Here is an 18382-nt window from a genome sequence, read left to right as displayed (position 1 = left end):
GGGTGGAGGAGGAAAAGCACATTGTTAAGATGGTGGTGCGGGCTCGTTGGGCTGAAGGGCCTGTTTCCCGTGCTGTGTTGTTCTTTGTTCTAAGAGTAAAGAGTTGATGTTTTGAGTCCAGATGACCCTTTGTCAAAGCTGTGGAGATGCTAGTATTGGACTCCTATGGACAAGATGAGAGATTGCATGACACCAGGTATAATAGAACAGATTTATTTGAAATCACAATTTCAGAGTGATGCTCCTTCCTCAGGTGAATTTCAAAGGGCAGTTAAGATCCATTGCTATGGATCCGGTTTTTACGACAATTGACAATAGTTTCACTGCATGCCCGGATTTTTATTGAATACGAATTTCACTATCTGCTTTGGTGGGATTTGAATATATCATTCCCAAAGAGATAGCCCGGGCATCTAGATCACTGGGCCAGTGACAATACCACTATGGCACCATCTCCTTTTAATCATTCTTGGCTTCTTATCTGTCACAGACTTTGTTGCTTCCTCCCCCACCCCATCACCTTGGATCTGTATTTAGTCAAACCATCATCACACATGTGCAGAGTTGGAAATAGGATCCAAGTTCTTTCACCCTGTGACTAGGTGAAAATGCTGCAACTTCCCCCGGGAGAGTTCAGCAATACCTCGTTATTAAACGGTAGTGTCCAAGAGGGAATACCACACTGCCTTCTCGAGGGCAATTGAGAAATTCAGAACAACGCAGGAATGGATACATAAATGGAAGATCATAGAATAGAATCCTACAGTGCAGAAGGAGGCCGTTCAGCCCATCAGACCTGCACCACCCGCAATCCAAGGCCCTAGCCCATCACCTCATGCATTTACCTAGCTAGTCCCCCTGATACTAAGGGACAATTTAGCACGACCAATCTACTTAACCCACACATCTTTGGACCATGGGAGGAATCTGGAGGAAACCTCACGCAAATACGAGGAGAATGTGCAAACTCCATGCAAAGTTTTGTCCGCACAGAGTCGCAAACCAGGGATCGAACTCAGGACCCTAGCATTGTGAGTCAGCAGTGCTAACCATTGGGTCACTGTGCTGTGACTTTTTGTCTTTTTGAACCAATTTCACACTGAAGAACTACAGATCCCAGATGCCTTTGCATTCCTGGGGGTCGGAGGAGGGCGCGCTTTTACTTCCTGCTTCAGTATTGAATCAGTAATGTACTAGGAAGTGTCTACCTGTGTGCAGATCATCAGCAGTAGGTACTTGCGCTGAGAAGTATGCTGTACTTTTAGAGTGTAGCCGGCTTACCCTGGCAGCTAAACGGAAAGAGGCAGTTATTGGACAGAGATCAGATCGCTCCCTATGTTGTTACTGGGAGTTGAATGTTTAGAGACTGCAGGAAGGAGAGGTTTGCAGCACTTCGCAAAACTTGCTACAACTTCTTGCAATTCTTTTGGAACCGGCGGTTTGAAATCTCCAGTAAGTGCTGCCCTTTTTTATTGTTCAGAAGGGAGGTATGTTTGTTATCTTGTTTTTGAAAGTTGACTGGATGTGTTTTATTTAAATAGGTGTTGCCTGACCGGGGGTGGTGGGCGGCAGCGAGGAGCGCAGAGGAGCTGCCCGCAGTTCAGTGACGGCAACGCCGCTGGGAGCTGCAAGCAAGAGTCCTTTTGAAGGCACGGCGTACCGGCTCGCTGCAATGGCAGCGTCCATGCAGGGCACACCGTCCAGCATCAACAGCCTGAAGGAACACACGCTGAAGAAAATAAGCGATCTGCTGGACAAGGCGAACAACCGCGGATGGAGGAAACTGGCAGAAATTGTGGGGGCCGACAAACGTTTCAGACTCAGGTATGACATGGGCAATTGCGCTTTATTTCAGAATAAGAAATCTCACAACACCACGTTGAAGTCCAACAGGTTTATTTGATATCATGAGCTTTCGAAGAGCTGTTCCTTCATCCAGTGAATCACCAGATGTCGGAGTTGACCACTTTTATCTGCGCTTCTGAAACTACCTCACACTGGGGTACTCCTCTAATGCAAATATCCATTATTATGAGAGAACATGAGTACTCGTAGGCCAATCCACTGTGAGGGGCATCACACCCAAACCACATCCCGACTTCACAAGAACAACTGCAAATGTTATCGACTGCTCTCAGGAGCAAGATGCCTGATTTCCCTCCTTTGTATGCCTATATTGACTCCACTTGCATTTCAGTTGCGATAAGTATTCAGTAATCCAAATACAGTTGTCTTGGAAAGGGAGGTTGTACGTTTATACTTTTGGTTGCAATGCATAAATATTTTTCATGGTGAGCATTACTCTTCACCATAGAATCCTACAGTGCAGAAGAAGGCCAATCAGCCCATTAAGTTTGCACAATCCCACACAGGCCATAACCACATGTACTGACCCCAGCTAGTCCTCCTGACACTAAGGGACAATTTAGCATTACCAATCCACTTAACCCACACATTTTTGGAGTGTGGGAGGAAATTGGAGCACCTGAAGGAAATCCACGCAGAATGGGGGGGAACATGCAAACTCCATACAGGCAGTGACCCAAGCCAGGAATTGAACCCAGGTTCCTGGTGTTGAGAGGCAGCAGTCCTAACCATTCTGCCACCACAAGGTAACTGTGAGGAAATCTTGAAGCCTACTGTCGATATAATGATCAGTTGCTTTTCTTGCCTGGTAAATTAAGACACATCTTTGGGTTAAGGTGGTTATAAAATGGCTTTTTTGGAACCAAGTAAATTTGTTGTGGCTTCTGATATTTGAAGCAGGCAAGCTGCAAAGAAACTAATCTTGGTCTCTGATGGAAATGTGGACCTGTCACTGATATTACGATTCTCACACAGTTCCAGATGAATCAGAAAATATTGCTCTAAAGCTGATCATAATTGAAGCTTACCTGTACGTTATTTTAGAAAGTTGCATGGTTTTGATTGATCTATAGCTGTACTGTTGAACATTCTTTGTAATTTCCTAAGCATTTGTTATTAAACTTTTAGAATTCCTACAGTGCAGAAGGAGGCTATTCTGCCCATCGAGGCTGCACTGACAACAATCTCACCCAGGCCTTATCCCCTTAACCCCACATATTTACCCTGCTAATCCCCTTGACACTAAGGGTCAATTTAAGAAGGTAAAGTTTATTTATTAGTCACAAGTAAGGCTTACATTAACACTGCAGTGAAGTTACTGTGAAATTTCTCTAGTCGCCACAGTCTGGCGCCTGTTTGGGTCAATGCACCTAACCAGCACACCTTTCAGAATGTGAGGGGAAACCGGAGCATCTGGAGTAAACGCACGCAGACATTGGGAGAACGTGCAAACTCTACACAGACAGTGATCTGAGCCAGGAATCAAACCCAGGTCCCTGGCGCTGTGAAGCAGCAGTGCTAACCACTGTGCTACCATGCCACCCCATAGCATAGCCTATTGACCTAACCCACATCTTTGGACTGTAGGAAGAAAACAGAGGACCTGGAGAAAACCCACGCAGTCATGGGAGAATGTGCAAATGCCACACAGACAGTCACCCAAGGCCAGAATTGAACCGGGGTCTGTAGTGCTGGGAGGCAGCAGTGCTAACAATTGTGCCACCGTGCCACCGTTTGGGTTCAATAAAGTGAGGTACTCACCATTGGAGGCAACTTTTGCCTGCTTTATTGGAAATTGGAAATACTTTTCAGCTTACTTTATAGAGTTTAGATCAAGATGATGTGTGTTTGCGTATCAGCAAATTAGTTGCCAGGAAGTAGAACACAGCAAATACTCCAAATAGATTCTAAGACTTTCATGATCCACATGGGTTAACACTTATGTTTTTTCGAACTGCGAACGCTTGTTGGTCTGCATTAAATTCTGGTGATGTAATTTTCCTTGCTAGCTACCTGGGTTTCTATTTGTTTGGGCTGATATCTACCGGATCGGTTCGTGGGGACTTTTTTTGTTGCTTTTCTTGCTGGGAGCTCCCTTTGTGTGGAAATCCGTAGATTGGGACCTACTTGACTGGTTTCTTTAAAGTTTGTGTATTGAGATGCATGGTGCTATGTTTGTCCCCTTTATAAGTTGCAACACGTCAGAGTGGCAAAGGTTGTGTGAGATAAAGGTTGATCAGGAAGTGACTGGAACGGTTGCAGATTCTGAGAAGTCTGATGGTGCATTTTAGCGACATAGAAAGGTAGACAGGTACTTTGAAGGGAGAACAAAAGCAAGATAAAGAGACCTTTGATAGAGAAAGCAAATTGGAAATAGCAGATAAAGGGGAAAAATACTAGGTTGAAAAAGTAGAACAGTTCCAACAGCAAGGAAGGAAGCTAAGAAATAACACTGAAGAATTTTTTCAGGGAGAATTTGAAAAAGCGAAAACAGGATGGTGCTTGCCCTCCAAGAAGATAGAAGAGGAACTTGGAAAAAAATGCAGTGGAAAAAAAATCATCATTTATAGCAGTGTAAAAAGTAGCAACTGAGTGTTAAAGAAATAATCCAATAGCTGGATACCTAAACTAAAGCTGGAAATCAGAGCAACTTGAGATTCTAAATTTTACAAATAGAAATTGTGGTAGCCAACACTCTTGCATAAAATTATTCCTACTTGTGTGTAACTTAGTACAAGAATTGGCAATTTTATGCAGGCAGACCATCATGATAATGAGAGCGTGAAGTGGAAAATTCATGCGAGTGCAGCAAAGTTCTTTTTTGAGGCTGAGATTAAGTTACAGAATAAAGGAAGAAAAAGACTTGCATTTATAAAGCTACTTTCACAACCACAAGGCAACTTATAGTGCTTTATAACCCATATAACCATCTTAGGCAGCACAGTGGTTAGCACTGCTGCCTCTCAGCGTCAGGGACCTAGGTTTGATTCCTGGCTTGGTTCACTGTCTGTGCTGAGTCTGCACGTTCTCCCTGTGTCTGCGTGCTTTTTCTCTGGGTGCTCCAGTTTATTCCCGGTCTGAAAGATGTGTTGGTTAGGTGAACTGACCATGCTAAATTGTCCCTCAGTGTACCCGAATAGTTTGGTGACTAGGGGATCTTCACAGTAACTTCACTGCAGTGTTAATGTCAGCCTATTTGTGACTAATAAATAAACTTTACTTTAAATATTTTTAAAGGGCGCAGTCACTGTTGTAATGTGAATGCAAAAAGCTAGGCCAACACTCCAGAGTCGCACTGGAGGAGTGTTGCACTGCCAGAAATGTTCCTCTTGAAAGAGACGTTAAAGCAAAGCGCCATCTGCCCCCTCAGATGGACATAAAAGATCCCGTAGTACTATTTCAAAGAATAGGTAAATTGTTCCTGGTGTCCTGAACAATGCGTCTTTATCACATTTCTGTTTGCCAGAGCTGGCTGCGTGTGAAGCGGCTGCTATGATTCCTACTTTGTTTGATGTCAACTGTGTGGAAGCTGACTTATTCAGTAACTTTTTGAGTCGAAGAATTCAGGCTCCAATAAGAACCTAATTAAGACACTTAATATGAAAGGTAAAAAAAATTTTGGTTCAGCATGCTTCCTGCTATCTTATGTTCAGAAGTTTTATTTCATATATACAGAACCTGTCTCTATTAAAGCCAGTAGAAATAAAATGCAAAATATAAGACACCAGTCTTTGATTTTGAAGAGCTTTGGGATAAGGTGGTGTAGGTATATACCATAGGCTTCTCAAAATCTTTTGAATTGGGATACAAAAGCACTAGTATGTGTAAATGATACCATTATGTTCAGAAAAGGGAAAAGGATAAACAAAGAAATTAACAGCTAAATTGTCTTGCCCCCTATTGTGGGTAAAGTTCCAAAGCCCAGAGAGCTAATATGAAGTTTGTGAATGGTTAGAAAAACATGGCAATTTGATAAGAACAGCAAGGATTGAAAAAGAGGTTTAGGTAATTGACAACAGAACCAGAGCTGGAATGAGGGTCATGTTTTAGGCATTGGGCTCCTATGGATGAAATGTACTGACTGCAAGGGTAATAGTTTCAACAAAACCTTCAACAAGAATTGGATAATTATTTGGAGCCAAAAACTTTACAGTTCTGTGGAGAAAGAGCAGGGGAATGGGACTAATTATATTGCTGTTTAAAGGTGGATGATAATCATATGGCAGCTGCTATGCTGTATTCATTCTCTGAGACATTGCGGGAAGGTTATGCTTGACCAAGTTAAATTAATGTTTTGAGGAAATCAGAAAACATAAAGGGGATGTTGCTATACACATGAACTTTCAAAAGATAACATGGTTCAAAATAAACTTGTTAGAAAAATGAGAATACATGATTTTAAAGGTGTTATTGTTAGAAAGATGACTTGGGAACAGATATTAGGGATGAACAGTATTTTTGGCTTAGCCAGTGGTGCCCAAATTCCTTGAAAGTTTTTTTTTAAATTGAGGCACCAAATAGAAGTAACTGGATGCTTTTTGGATTGGGGTAGTTGTGTGATGCAGGGATCTATACTGGAACCTCTTTAGCTCTATGTTAGGATAAATGATTTGGACATAGGCAAAAGAAGACAACTATCAAGGCTTCTTCAGGTTAGCAAGTTGGTTTAAAAAAAACCCGCCCTCCCGTGATCAGACTGCCCCCCTCCTCCCTGGGAGGCAGGCCCCTCTAGGCAGACCCCTCCCCCCCTACCTTCCAGATCAGACCCCCTGGGAGGCAGAGAATTAGAGGAAAATGAAAATTTAAGAGAGCAGGGAATAGGAATATTTGAATATATCTTTAAAAACCAAAACAACACAATCGGCCCGATTTTACCAATCTGAGCCTAAGGGCCGGATCCAGGCGTAATATGGATCTGAGCCCGGAATCCTCATTCCAGTGTGCCCATATGCTTCTTGCCGGCTCCGGTCCGGTTCACGCAGTGGGTGGGGCTTAGCGCTTCCGGAATGATCGGAGCTGTGAACTGCGCGTGCACAGTTTGAAAAAAAATCTAAAACTACGTGCCCGGGCGCGAAAGAGAAAAACAGCAGAGAGAGCAGTGGGGGGGGAGGGTGAGCCATGATCGGACCCCCCCTGCCCCCTCCCAGTTGGACCCTCCCTGGAAGGCAGGGCCCCCCTCGGCAGAGCACACCCCCAACCTACCTTGATTGCTGCTCTCCCTCCACCATCCTTCTGACCTGGAGTCCTTCAAGAGCCTGCAGCACTTTCCTGGCTATCTGCTGGAGGAGGGGGGCAGGCTCAGATGGATCTCTGGTTTTGGGGGGTGGTGGAGGATTGGGGGGCGGGGGGGGGGGAAGAAATGGACTTGGGAGAATCTTGCAAGCTGAAAATAATGTAGCATCTTCTTTGTGCTGCCTAATTATTTATGGGAAAGGTAATTAAACTACAGTGTCCTAGTGAACAATTAGTGACCTGTATGTCCCTGTAGATATGAGCCAGGTGCTCGAATGTTCAGAGTCATGGGGTGAACTTGGGAGATTTGTCCCCGTGGTGGAACTCGTTTGGAAATAAGATTCAGGGAGATTACTAAATCTGGGAAATCAATCATAGTGAAAAGAAGTTTGTGTTGGCAACTCTTCTCACATTCCATGGCAGATGTGCCCCTACTTATGAATGTGATTTGCCTGGGCAATTTGGGTGCAGCTAATCTGCCTCTGGAGCAGCCTTGGATCCTTTCTTTCATCTTGTTTTCATCTGAACATTGCACAAAATTAGAGGAATTCCCTTTAGAAAATAATGTCAAAATTATAATCGCAAGAACTAAAAACCCGACAGTCAAAAATTTGGAAAAATATTTCAAAATATATATCCCCCCCAGCCATATTTTGGAATATTTTCCCAAATTTTTGACTGTCGGGTTTTTAGTTCCTGCGATTATAATTTTGACATTATCTTCCAAAGGGAATTCCTCTAATTCTCTGCCATCTGGGGGAGGGGGCTGCCTTCCGGGGGTGGGGGGGGGGGGGGGGGGCTCCAATTGGCGCGGGGGGAGGGGGGTCCGATCATGGCTCCCCCCACCGCTCTCTCTGCTGTTTTTCTCTTTCACGCCCAGGGAGTCTGATCCGGGGGGGGCGGTGGTGGTGGTGGTGTGTGTGTATCTGTCTGCCTAGGGGGCCTACCTCCCGGGGGGGTCTGATCACGGGGTGGTGGAGGTCTGCCAGGGGAGCATGCCTCCCAGGGGGATCTAATGGGGGGGGAGGGCGGCGGCCGGGGTGGTTAGCGAGGGGTCTGCAAAGGATGTTCGAGGAGGATGGGCTTTGGAGTTTCCCCTGCAGAATAAAAATCGGTTTCAGATTTTTATTTTGCAGGTTGCTTACAGCGTGGATCCGGAACAGATCCGAAGACGGTAAAGTGGGCTTTGGTGGTAGAGTTCATTAAGTTGATTTAAATGCATTTAAATCTGTGCCTGAATCGGGTGTCGGTAAAGTCGCGATCTGCTCGGATTCGGGTGCAGATTGCATTAAAGGCCCGATGCGCAAATTTACCACGATTTCACAGCACGAATTTTTGGTAAAATTGGGCCCAAATGTGTTGAATAGCTTCATTTTATGTTATAAAATTTGGTAATTGTAAAATGCCATTATAGTCCCTGGGTTATACTGAAATAGGTATTGAATATATAAATATGGACGTAATGTTTATAAGTTTATGTAAGACATTGGTTAGGTAGACTTTTGCAAGAATGTTCTGGGTAATATAGGAATAAGATTAGAACTATGAATCATAGAACCCTACAGTGCAGAAACAGGCCCTTCGGCCCATCGAATCTGCACCGACCACAATCCCACCCAGGCCCTATCCCCATACCCCTACACATTTTACCCACTAATCCCTCTAACCTACACATCCCAGGACACTAACAGGAAATTTTTTTTTTGGCATAGCCAATCAACCTAACCCGCACATCTTTGGACTGTGGGAGGAAACCGGACCACCCGGAGGAAACCCACGCAGACACGAGGGGAACGTGCAATCTCCACACAGACAGTGACCCGAGCTGGGAATCGAACCCAGGTCCCTGGAGCTGTGAAGCAGCAGTGCTAACCCACTGTGCTACTGTGCCGCCCATGGAAAAAGTATAATTTTCTGGAAAAAACTGGGAAATTTTGATTGGATAAGAAAAGGCTTAGCAGGATTTGATTGGAAAGTTAAAGTTCATGACAGTGAAGGGATGGTGATAATGTAGTAATTGGCTAAGGAATAGGAGATGGTGGTAGTGGTGAACAAATGCCTTCCTGAATGCGGTCTGGTCCTCCAGGGGCCTGAATTGTGACTGTTGGTTCCTGTTATATTTGGGTATAGTGAGTAGAGTTTCAAAGTTTGTGGCTGATACAAAACTTAGCAATGCAGTAAATGGTAAGCGGCATTCAAGCAGGAGGAAATAGTAAAATTGGTGAGATTGACAGACACAGTTTAATGTGACGAAGTGAAAATCAACGCACTGTGAAAGATTGTCTGAATGGTACTCTTTTCAGCATTGCAGTGACCTTGGAGCACATATTGACGAACCCTTGAAGATAGCAAGGCAAGTTGACGAAGCAGTTTAGACACTAAATGGAATTCTTCAGTTTGTGAATAGGGGCATTGATACAAGTGTAACTTTTACAGATCATGGTTGGGCCTGGAATATTGTGTATAATAGCTGAGGACTAACACCTCGGTGAGGGTGCAGAGGAGGGTTACTTGGATGATAAAAGAGATGAAAGGATTGAATTATGTGGAGAAGCTGGGATCACTTTCCTGTGAGTAATGAAGGTTAAGGTGAGAGATGTAAGAGTGGTGCTCAAAATTATGAGGTGTTTTGATGGAACAGGCAACCAGAGGTCATAGATTTAAAATAACTGGCAAAAGAATCAAAGAAAAATTGGGAGGCACTTTTTTCATACAATGGTTTGTTAAGATCTAGAACATGTTATCTGAGGGGTGGCACCATCAGATTCCATAGGAACTTTAGAAAGGCAAATGGATATGTATTTAAAGAGGACTAATTTGCAGGGGTGGGGGTAGGAACCTGGGGGTGGGACTACTGTGAACAGCTCTTTCAAAGAACCATCAGGCATGATGGGCTGAATGGCTCTCTGGTGTTGTTCATTCATTGGTGTCATCTTCTTCCCTGAGGGTTGATTGCTATGAATCTCTGTCTCTTGTCTGTCCTTCCCTTATGCGTTCAGCTACCTCCAGTCTATTATATCTGTCACCCGTTTTCTTCTCTGCTTCTCTCTCCTGTGTTCTCCATCAACTTTTCTTTCCCTCCAATAACTGTCTTTGTCTCTGGTCTGCTCTAAGGACGTGATCAATGTATTATCACTTTCTGTCTTTGATGTTATGCACTAATTTTCTCTTTTCCCCAGCAACTTCCAGTACTTGTTCATTAGCCTTACTGTTTTGTGAAGGGTATGCGGAACACCCTCCTATATGTAATTTAATATTCTGTGATTCTAAAGGTGAAAGCTTCAGCCTCCTTGAAGCCTGGAGGAGCTACAAAGGCTGCTTCCTTATTGATGAAAAAGGCTACTCCCTCTTTTGTCTTACTACAGTACTCAGGCAGTTACTTTGTTTTAATCCTGAAAGTCTGGGTAATTTAAACAGCTTGGCAAAAATGGCTTTCAGTGCACAGAAAACTTAAAAGTATAAATGAATGGAAGTTATCATGTATATTTAGTTCTATCTTGTATTGGGAAATAGTGCAATATTTTTCTTTTCATCAGCTGAGTTGAGATATTTTATTTTTGATATGCAGATAAGCCAAATAAATAATGTGATAGCTTTCACATTTGGAGTTGTCCTTATGGTTCTGATTTTAAAAAGAGCAATGCACATTATTGGAGCTGCTTTCCTTCAGACTGGTAACCAAAGTCCTACCAACTTTAGTCTATTATTGCTAATGTTAAAACTGGAAAACAGGGACGTTCCCTGATATTTTGGTCACCATTTCTCCCTCGGTCAGTACAGTGAAAACCCATTAAGTGGTCAATATTCCTGTTTTCTGTTTATGGGACCACATTATGTACAAATTAGTTGATGTGTCTGCCTAAGAATCAACAGTGACCCACTGGGCCCTATTTTACCATTTTGATCCTAAGTGCTGGGTAGACTTGAAACTGGGAGTATTTCGGATCTGAATTTTAGACCCATTCTCAGGTGCCCCCATCCACACTCTGCCTGAAGAAATATCAGTGATTCTGAACCATGCTGCACGAGCCTGTGGGCAGAGCTTAACGCGTCCAAAATCCTGCAGTTCCGATCAGAGCCTCCAACTGCATATGTGCAGAAAAAAATTATAGAATGTGGCTCTCCTGCCACATCGCTGCCAGGCTGGATAATGTCCCTCCACACACACACACACAACCCCCCCCCGCCCCCCCGGACCCCACAAACATTACTGATCCCCTTATCCACCCCCATCCCTCTGTCACCCAGAACGATTGTGGGCCCCTCCACCCTCTCCCCCTTCACTGATCTCAGCCAGAATGGCAGTGGCCCTCCCTTCCTCCCCACTGATCGTAGGCAGAGTGGCAGCAGACACCCCTTCCCCCTCACTGATCTCAGGTAGAAAGGTGGCAGACCCCCACTCCCCCACCACCCCCCCACTGATCTCAAGCAGAGAGCCGTCAGACACTCAGCACTTACCTCCTCACTAACTGGAATGCCCGAATCGTACTTCTGTGGAGCGTTTCTTTTTCACACCGATTCTGGATGGGCGAACGTGGTGGTAAAGGGGGAAGTGTCAGTGAGGTTGGGCATGCAGCCCATTAAGTCAATTGAAATGCATGCGAATGGTAAACGGGGACCCGGCGCGGAGGAAGGCGTGGATTGTGCTACTCACCTCATGTCCGACTTCACCAAGTTTTTTGCGCCCGAAAAAGGGCGCAACTTGATGCTAAAACAGGTCCGCAGTTGTACTAAGGTGACCAGTTTTACTTTTCATTCTGTGGCTATGCTCAGTAAATGAAGATGAATTGCTTTTAATGTTGCGGAGATACTTTTGTACTTTTCTACAGTAATGCAAGGATTGGCAATGAAATGTTAAGCAAATGTGAAAGAGAAGCAGTGTAGTTCGCATGCTTAAGACTGCAGCTGCAGTGTATGAGCACAAACATCTTTGAGTTATAGTTTGTGGTATATAAGTATATATTGTCATACATTATATAAAACTCCTACAAAAGCCAAAAACACATCAGTCAAATATTCATGTCCAAGTAAAGGCTTCGGTGATGTGAAGTGTTCGTTGCAAATACATTTTATAAATCAGATTAAATTTAGTTTCTATGGTGACACCAGGATGTAAGAAGATTTATGATGTCTCAGATAATTGACAGGCTGTGGGTGTAATTGTTTGTTTGATGCTCAAATTACGTATGATCAAATTTTGGAAAGTCCCCCTTGGAAAGTCCTTACTACGATATTTGGATGTATGACCAAATATGGGGAAATCCCACCAAAAAAACAAGTGGTACCTCAGAGTGCTCAGTTGTAGTGTAGTCAACTTAAGTAGTCCTATCATCTCTGATAACAGCTGGCATAAATATGTTCACGTTGTGACCTGTCAAATGGTTAATTAGCCAGTGAATCCTTTGCTAGTTCACACTAAAGTTTATTTATTAGTTACAAATAAGGCTTGCGTTAAAACTGCAATGAAGTTACTGTGAAATTCTCCTAGTCGCCACATTCTGGTGCCTGTTCAAGTCAATGCACTTAACTAGCATGTCTTTCAGAATGTGGGAGGAAACCGGAGCACCCCAGAGGAAGCCCATGCAGACATGGGGAGAATGCGCAAACTCTGCACAGACAGTGACCCAAGCTGGGAATCAAACCCAGGTCTCTGTTGCTGTGAGGCAGCAGTGCTAACCACTGTGCCACCGTGCCGCCAGTGCTGAGGAATGTGAAACTATGACTTCCCTAAGGGAAGGTCAGGGAAAATTGTTGTCAGTGAGGAAGCTGAAAAAAATGCAGGATATGAATTAACACGTTATGCATTATGGCCATGCTGTTTATAGCAACGTGCCACAACAAAGCACTGTGATGGTCTTTACTTCTTAGAAAGTTTATAGGCAACCTCTTTTGTCCTGTCTGATTGAAATATGTTTTAAAGTATTTATTATTTTAATATCTGCAGTAAGATGCTGAGCCTCCTCATTAATGCAGTCATATAGATTGGTCCTTCTGCTGATGGGATGCTGAAATGTTGTTGCTGAAACCTGGCCATTTGCTCCAGGCTGGGATTTTCCAGTCATGCCAGTGTTAGGCATTGTTATGGGTGGAGTGGCAAAATTTGAAAAGCGATTTTTCTGCCCTACTTACAAGACTGGAAAATCCTGACCCTCGTGATAGTGGTGGAGTCATGCTGTGGAGATGCCGGCGTTGGACTGGGGTAAACACAGTAAGAAGTTTTACAACACCAGGTTAAAGTCCAACAGCTTTATTTGATAGCAAACGCCATTAGCTTTCGGAGTGCTTGCTGCTCCTTCGTACGTGAGTGGGAGTTCTGTTCACTAACAGGGCATATAAAGGCACAAACTCAATTTACAGAATAATGATTGAAATGCGAGTCTTTACAGCTGATCAAGTCTTAAAGGTACAGACAATGTAAGAAGCGTTTGCTACCAAATGAACCTGTTGGACTTTAACTGGTGTTGTAAGACTTCTTACTGAGAGTGGTGGAGTGGCAGGGATGGTGTCAGGTCTGGGCCTCGTATTCAATACTACAGCCTTGGAAATAATATAATGGTCTCATCAGAAAAGAAGAATAATGTTTAGTCATTTGGGGTAAACAAAAATCAAGAAAATTCTTTGGCCCTCCAAGCCTGCACCGACCATGCTGTCCATCTGAACTAAAACCCCCTACCCTTCCCTCCCGTCCATTCATGTATTTGTCAAGATGCCCCTTGAAAGTCACTATTGTATCTGCTTCCATTGCCTCCTCTGGCAATGAGTTCCAGGCACCCACCACCTGCTGTGTGAAAAAAACATGCCTTGTACATCTCCTAAAAATATTGCCCCTCGCACCTTAAACCTATGTCCCCTAGAAATTGATTCTCCCACCTTGGGAAAAAGCTTCTGACTATCCACTCTGTCTGTGCCTCTCATAATCTTGTAGACTTCTATCAGTTCCTCCCTCAATCTCCGTTGATCAGGCGAGAACGAACCAAGTTTCTCCAACCTCTCTTCATAGCTAATGCCTTCCATACCAGGCAGCATCCTGGTAAATCTTTTCTGTACCCTCACCAAAGCTTCCACATCCTTCTGGTAGTGCGGCAACCAGAATTGAACACTACACTCCAAGTGCGGTCTAATCAAAGTTTTATAAAACTGCAATGTGACTTGCCAATTTTTAAACTCAATATCCTGGCCATTGAAGGCAAGCATGCCGTATGCCTTCTTGACCACCTTCTCCACCTGCATTGCCACTTTCAGTGACCTGTGTACCTCTACACACAGACCTCTCTGCCTGACAATACTCTTAAGGGTTCTGCCATTTACTGTATATTTCCCACCTGCATTAGACCTTCCAAAATGCATTACCTCACATTTGTCCGGATTAAATTCCATCTGCCTACTTTCCTCCCAAGGTTCCAGCTGATCTGTATCCTCCAACTGTCCTCATCGTTACCCGCAATTTCACCCACCTTTGTATCATCTGCAAATTCATTAATCAAACCAGTTACAATTTCCTTCAAATCATTTATAGATATTACAAATAACAAAGGTTCCAGCACTGATCCCTGAGGAATGCCACTAGTCACAGCCCTCCATTCAGAAACGCACCCTTCCACTGCTACCCTCTCTTCTATGATCGAGCCAGTTCTGTATCCAACTTGCCAGTAATCGTGTGTGACTTTGCCTTCTGTACCAGTCTGTCATGAGGGACCTTTTGAAGGCCTTTCTGAAGTCTATGTAGACAACTGCCCTACGCTCATCAATCATCTTCTTCACTTCCTTGAAAAACTAAGATCAAGTTATTTAGACCTGACCTCCCCTTCACAAAACCATGTTGCCTCTCGCTAATATATCCACTTATTTCCAAGTGACCAAAGAGGTGGATGGGGGCAAGGCAGTTGACGTGGTATACATGGATTTTAGTAAGGCGTTCGATAAGGTTCACCATGGTAGGCTTCTTCAGAAAATGCAGATGTATGGGATTGTGGGTAATCTAGGAAGTTGGATCAGGAATTGGCTATCAGATAGGAGACAGAGGGTGGTGGTGGATGGTAAATATTCATCATGGAGTACAGTTACGAGTGGTGTGCCTCAGGGATCTGTTTTGGGGCCACTGTTGTTTGTAATTTTTATTAATGATCTGGATGAGGGTATAGTTGGGTGGATTAGTAAATTTGCTGATGACACCAAAATTGGAGGTGTGGTAGATTGTGAGGAAAGGTGTCATAGTCTGCAGGGAGACTTAGATAGGTTGCAGAGCTGGGCCGAGAGGTGGCGGATGGAATTTAATGCGGAGAAGTGTGAGGTAATTCACTTTGGTAGGAGCAACAGATGTGTCGAGTATAGGGCTAACGGGAGGACTTTGAATAGTGTGGATGAACAGAGGGATCTAGGTGTGTGTGTACATAGATCCCTGAAAGTTGGGAATCAAGTAGATAAGGTAGTTAAGAAGGCGTACGGTGTCTTGGCGTTTATTGGTAGGGGGATTGAATTTAGGAGTCGCAGTGTAATGTTGCAACTGTACACTACTCTAGTGCGGCCGCACTTGGAGTACTGTGTGCAGTTCTGGTCCCCGCATTACAAGAAGGATGTGGAGGCGTTGGAGAGGGTGCAGAGGAGGTTTACTAGGATGTTGCCTGGTATGGTGGGGAGGTCCTATGAGGAGAGACTGAGGGATTTAGGGTTGTTTTCGTTGGAAAGAAGGCGGCTAAGAGGGGATCTTATTGAAACATATAAGATGATTAGAGGTTTAGATAGGGTGGATAGTGATAGCCTTTTTCCTCGGATGGAGAAAGCTAGCACGAGGGGGCATGGCTTTAAATTAAGGGGGGGTAGCTACAGGACGGATGTCAGGGGTAGGTTCTTTACCCAGCGGGTGGTGAGGGATTGGAATGCCCTGCCTGCTGCAGTTGTAAATGCGTCTAGTTTGGGGGCGTTTAAGAGATCTCTGGATAGGTTTATGGACGAAAAGGGATTGGTATAGGCTAGTGGGTCATTGTTTTTGTAACTGGTCGGCGCAACATCGTGGGCCGAAGGGCCTGTTCTGCGCTGTAATGTTCTATGTTCTATGTTCTATGTTCTATGTTCTATGTTCTAAGTGGGAGTAAATTCTATCTCGAAGAATCCTCTCCAATAATTTCCCGACCACTGATGTAAGGCCTGTACTTACCTGGGTTATCCTTGCTACTCTTCTTAAACAAAGGAACAACATTGGCTACAGGGGAGATCCCAGAAGATAGGAGAACAGCCAATGAGGATACAAAGATTTCCCTCAAAGTCCCAGCAATTTCCTTCTTGCCTCTCTCAGTATTCTGGGGTATATCCCATCAGGCCCTGGGGACTTTTTTTATCTGACAAACTTTGTAATTTAGGTTTTTGTAGATTTGATTGTAAACCACAGTATTGTGTAATGTATTGGGAATATTACAGTGTGGAATGTAGTTTCTTATGTAAGATGGAAAAAAATCAGTGTTTTTGCTGTGATTTGTGATTTGCAATGTGCATTTGAAGTGGAAATGGTTGAGAGCTTCAAGGTTTTAGGTATCCAGATCACCAACAACCTGTCCTGGTCCCTCCATGCAGACGCTATAGTTCAGAAAGCCCATCAACACCTCTACTTTCACAGAAGATTAAGGAAATTAGACATGTCAGCTACGACTCTCACTAACTGGGTTACCTACACCACAATGACTGCTGCTTTCAAGAAGGCAGCTATCAGTAAAGTACTAAGTGCTGCTCTTGCCAGTGATGCCCACGTCCCATAAACAAATAAAGAAGTACAAAGCTCATTGCAGTATACTGTTTTAGAGTGAAATCACAAACAAAAGCTCTTAATAAAGTGTCATTATGAAACAATGAGAATTAAGTACAATAATTCTGATTTTAATTGCAGTGACCCTGTGATGCAACCTGGAGCTTCTCTCAAAGGGAATGCAGGTCAGAGCTTGGGCTACTATAACACCATTGCCCTGAATCTCTAATTCGTGCTCACTTTCAACATGCTTCAGTGATAGAAGTGCTGAATTTATGTTGCAGTGACTAATGTTGGGGTCAATTAGTTAGAATTAAAAGATCAAAAATTAAATGCTGCCAAGCGATGCAATAACCTTCAGAAATCCCTTATAGTGTTTTCTTTTACTCTTGTAAACGAGGAATCGACTGTGCTGGGCAAAAATAATTAGAATGAATAAACATTAACTACAGTTGAGAAAAGCAAAATGTTAATGCAGGCATATAAAGGTAGCAGTAATAAGCTTGGCCTAGATTCAAGTAAACCATTTGTCTGCCTATCTTCCATACAATAAAATAGCATAGTCATGTAGTCACAATTGCTGGGCTGTCACTGAGTTTTAAAGTTTATTTATTAGTCACAAGTAGGCTGACATTAAAGCTGCAATGGAGTTACTGTGAAAATCCCCTAGTTGCCATACTCTGGCACCTGTTAGGCTACACTGAGAGAGAATTTAGAATGGGCAATGCACCTAACCAGTGTGTCTTCCGAACTATGGGAGGAAACCAAAGCATCAAGAGGAAACCCACATAGACAGGGACCCGAGTTGGGAATTGAACCTGGGTCCTTGGAGCTGTGAAGGCAGTAGTGCTAACCACTGTGCTGCCCCTAACTAATAAACTCATCAGCCATCTTAGCTTGTTGCTTTGTCTTTAGAATGTCTTTTGATGTTCAGAAATAGAAAAGGACATTTGATATTGAAGAACTTTAGTATTTTTGAAGAAGATTATTTTGTTGAAGCTTTTTGTCTTGTGCATTTCTGGACAGTTTGCAAAAGTACCAATATCAGGGAAAACAACAAATTTATACTGTAGGAGAAGAGAGTGCTGATTGGTTAGCAAATGGACTCTGATTAGTAGAGGCATTGCCAAGGAAAATGCACCAGTTGATGTTGACTGACAGCTAACTGCAAAGCATTGTTTGAAATTTAAACCAGGTAGCTTGACTCTGGTCAAGGCATTGCCTGAGGAATGAACCAGTGAACTGTTGTTATTTGTTTAGCTGAAACAGGTGCAATGTGCCTAATTTCTGTTTGCAAAAAACAAGGCCCTGTACATTGGTATATGTAGCTTCCAGTATATGGTGTGGCACAGTGGTTAGCACTGCTGCCTTGCAGCTGGTCTGTGAGGTACTGCGCCTCACAGCACAGGGACCTGGGTTCGAATCCCAGTTTGGGCCACTTCTGTGCGGAGTCTGCATGTTCTCCCCGTGTCTGCGTGGCTTCCCTTCGGGTACTCTGGTTTCCTTCCACAGACTGAAAGATGTGCTAATTAGGTGCATTGACCTGAA

At 43.7% G+C, this 18382-nt stretch overlaps 1 protein-coding gene across 3 annotated transcripts in view; it reads left to right on the top strand.

Moving 5' to 3' along the window:
* The window catches only part of LOC145335993 (mucosa-associated lymphoid tissue lymphoma translocation protein 1-like), a 128644-nt gene that overhangs the window by 23250 nt on the left and 87012 nt on the right, over positions 1-18382 (top strand). The window contains exons 1-2 of one of the 3 annotated variants that reach the window (XM_080181727.1): positions 1194-1452; positions 1542-1824. In XM_080181727.1, coding sequence (XP_080037853.1) covers positions 1673-1824 — 152 coding nt within the window. In that variant the 5' untranslated portion in view covers positions 1194-1452; positions 1542-1672. Of the gene's footprint in view, positions 1-1193; positions 1453-1541; positions 1825-16975; positions 17020-18382 lie in introns of those variants that run through there. The other 2 variants (XM_080181736.1, XM_080181717.1) reach the window with 2 other exon arrangements.

Source organism: Carcharhinus amblyrhynchos, chromosome 1, assembly GCF_965287045.1.
Source record: "Carcharhinus amblyrhynchos chromosome 1, sCarAmb.v2.hapA, whole genome shotgun sequence".
NCBI classification, from domain to species: domain Eukaryota; kingdom Metazoa; phylum Chordata; class Chondrichthyes; order Carcharhiniformes; family Carcharhinidae; genus Carcharhinus; species Carcharhinus amblyrhynchos.
The sequence above is the reverse complement of the archived record's forward strand: the minus strand, read 5'-3'. Positions and strand labels throughout refer to the sequence as shown.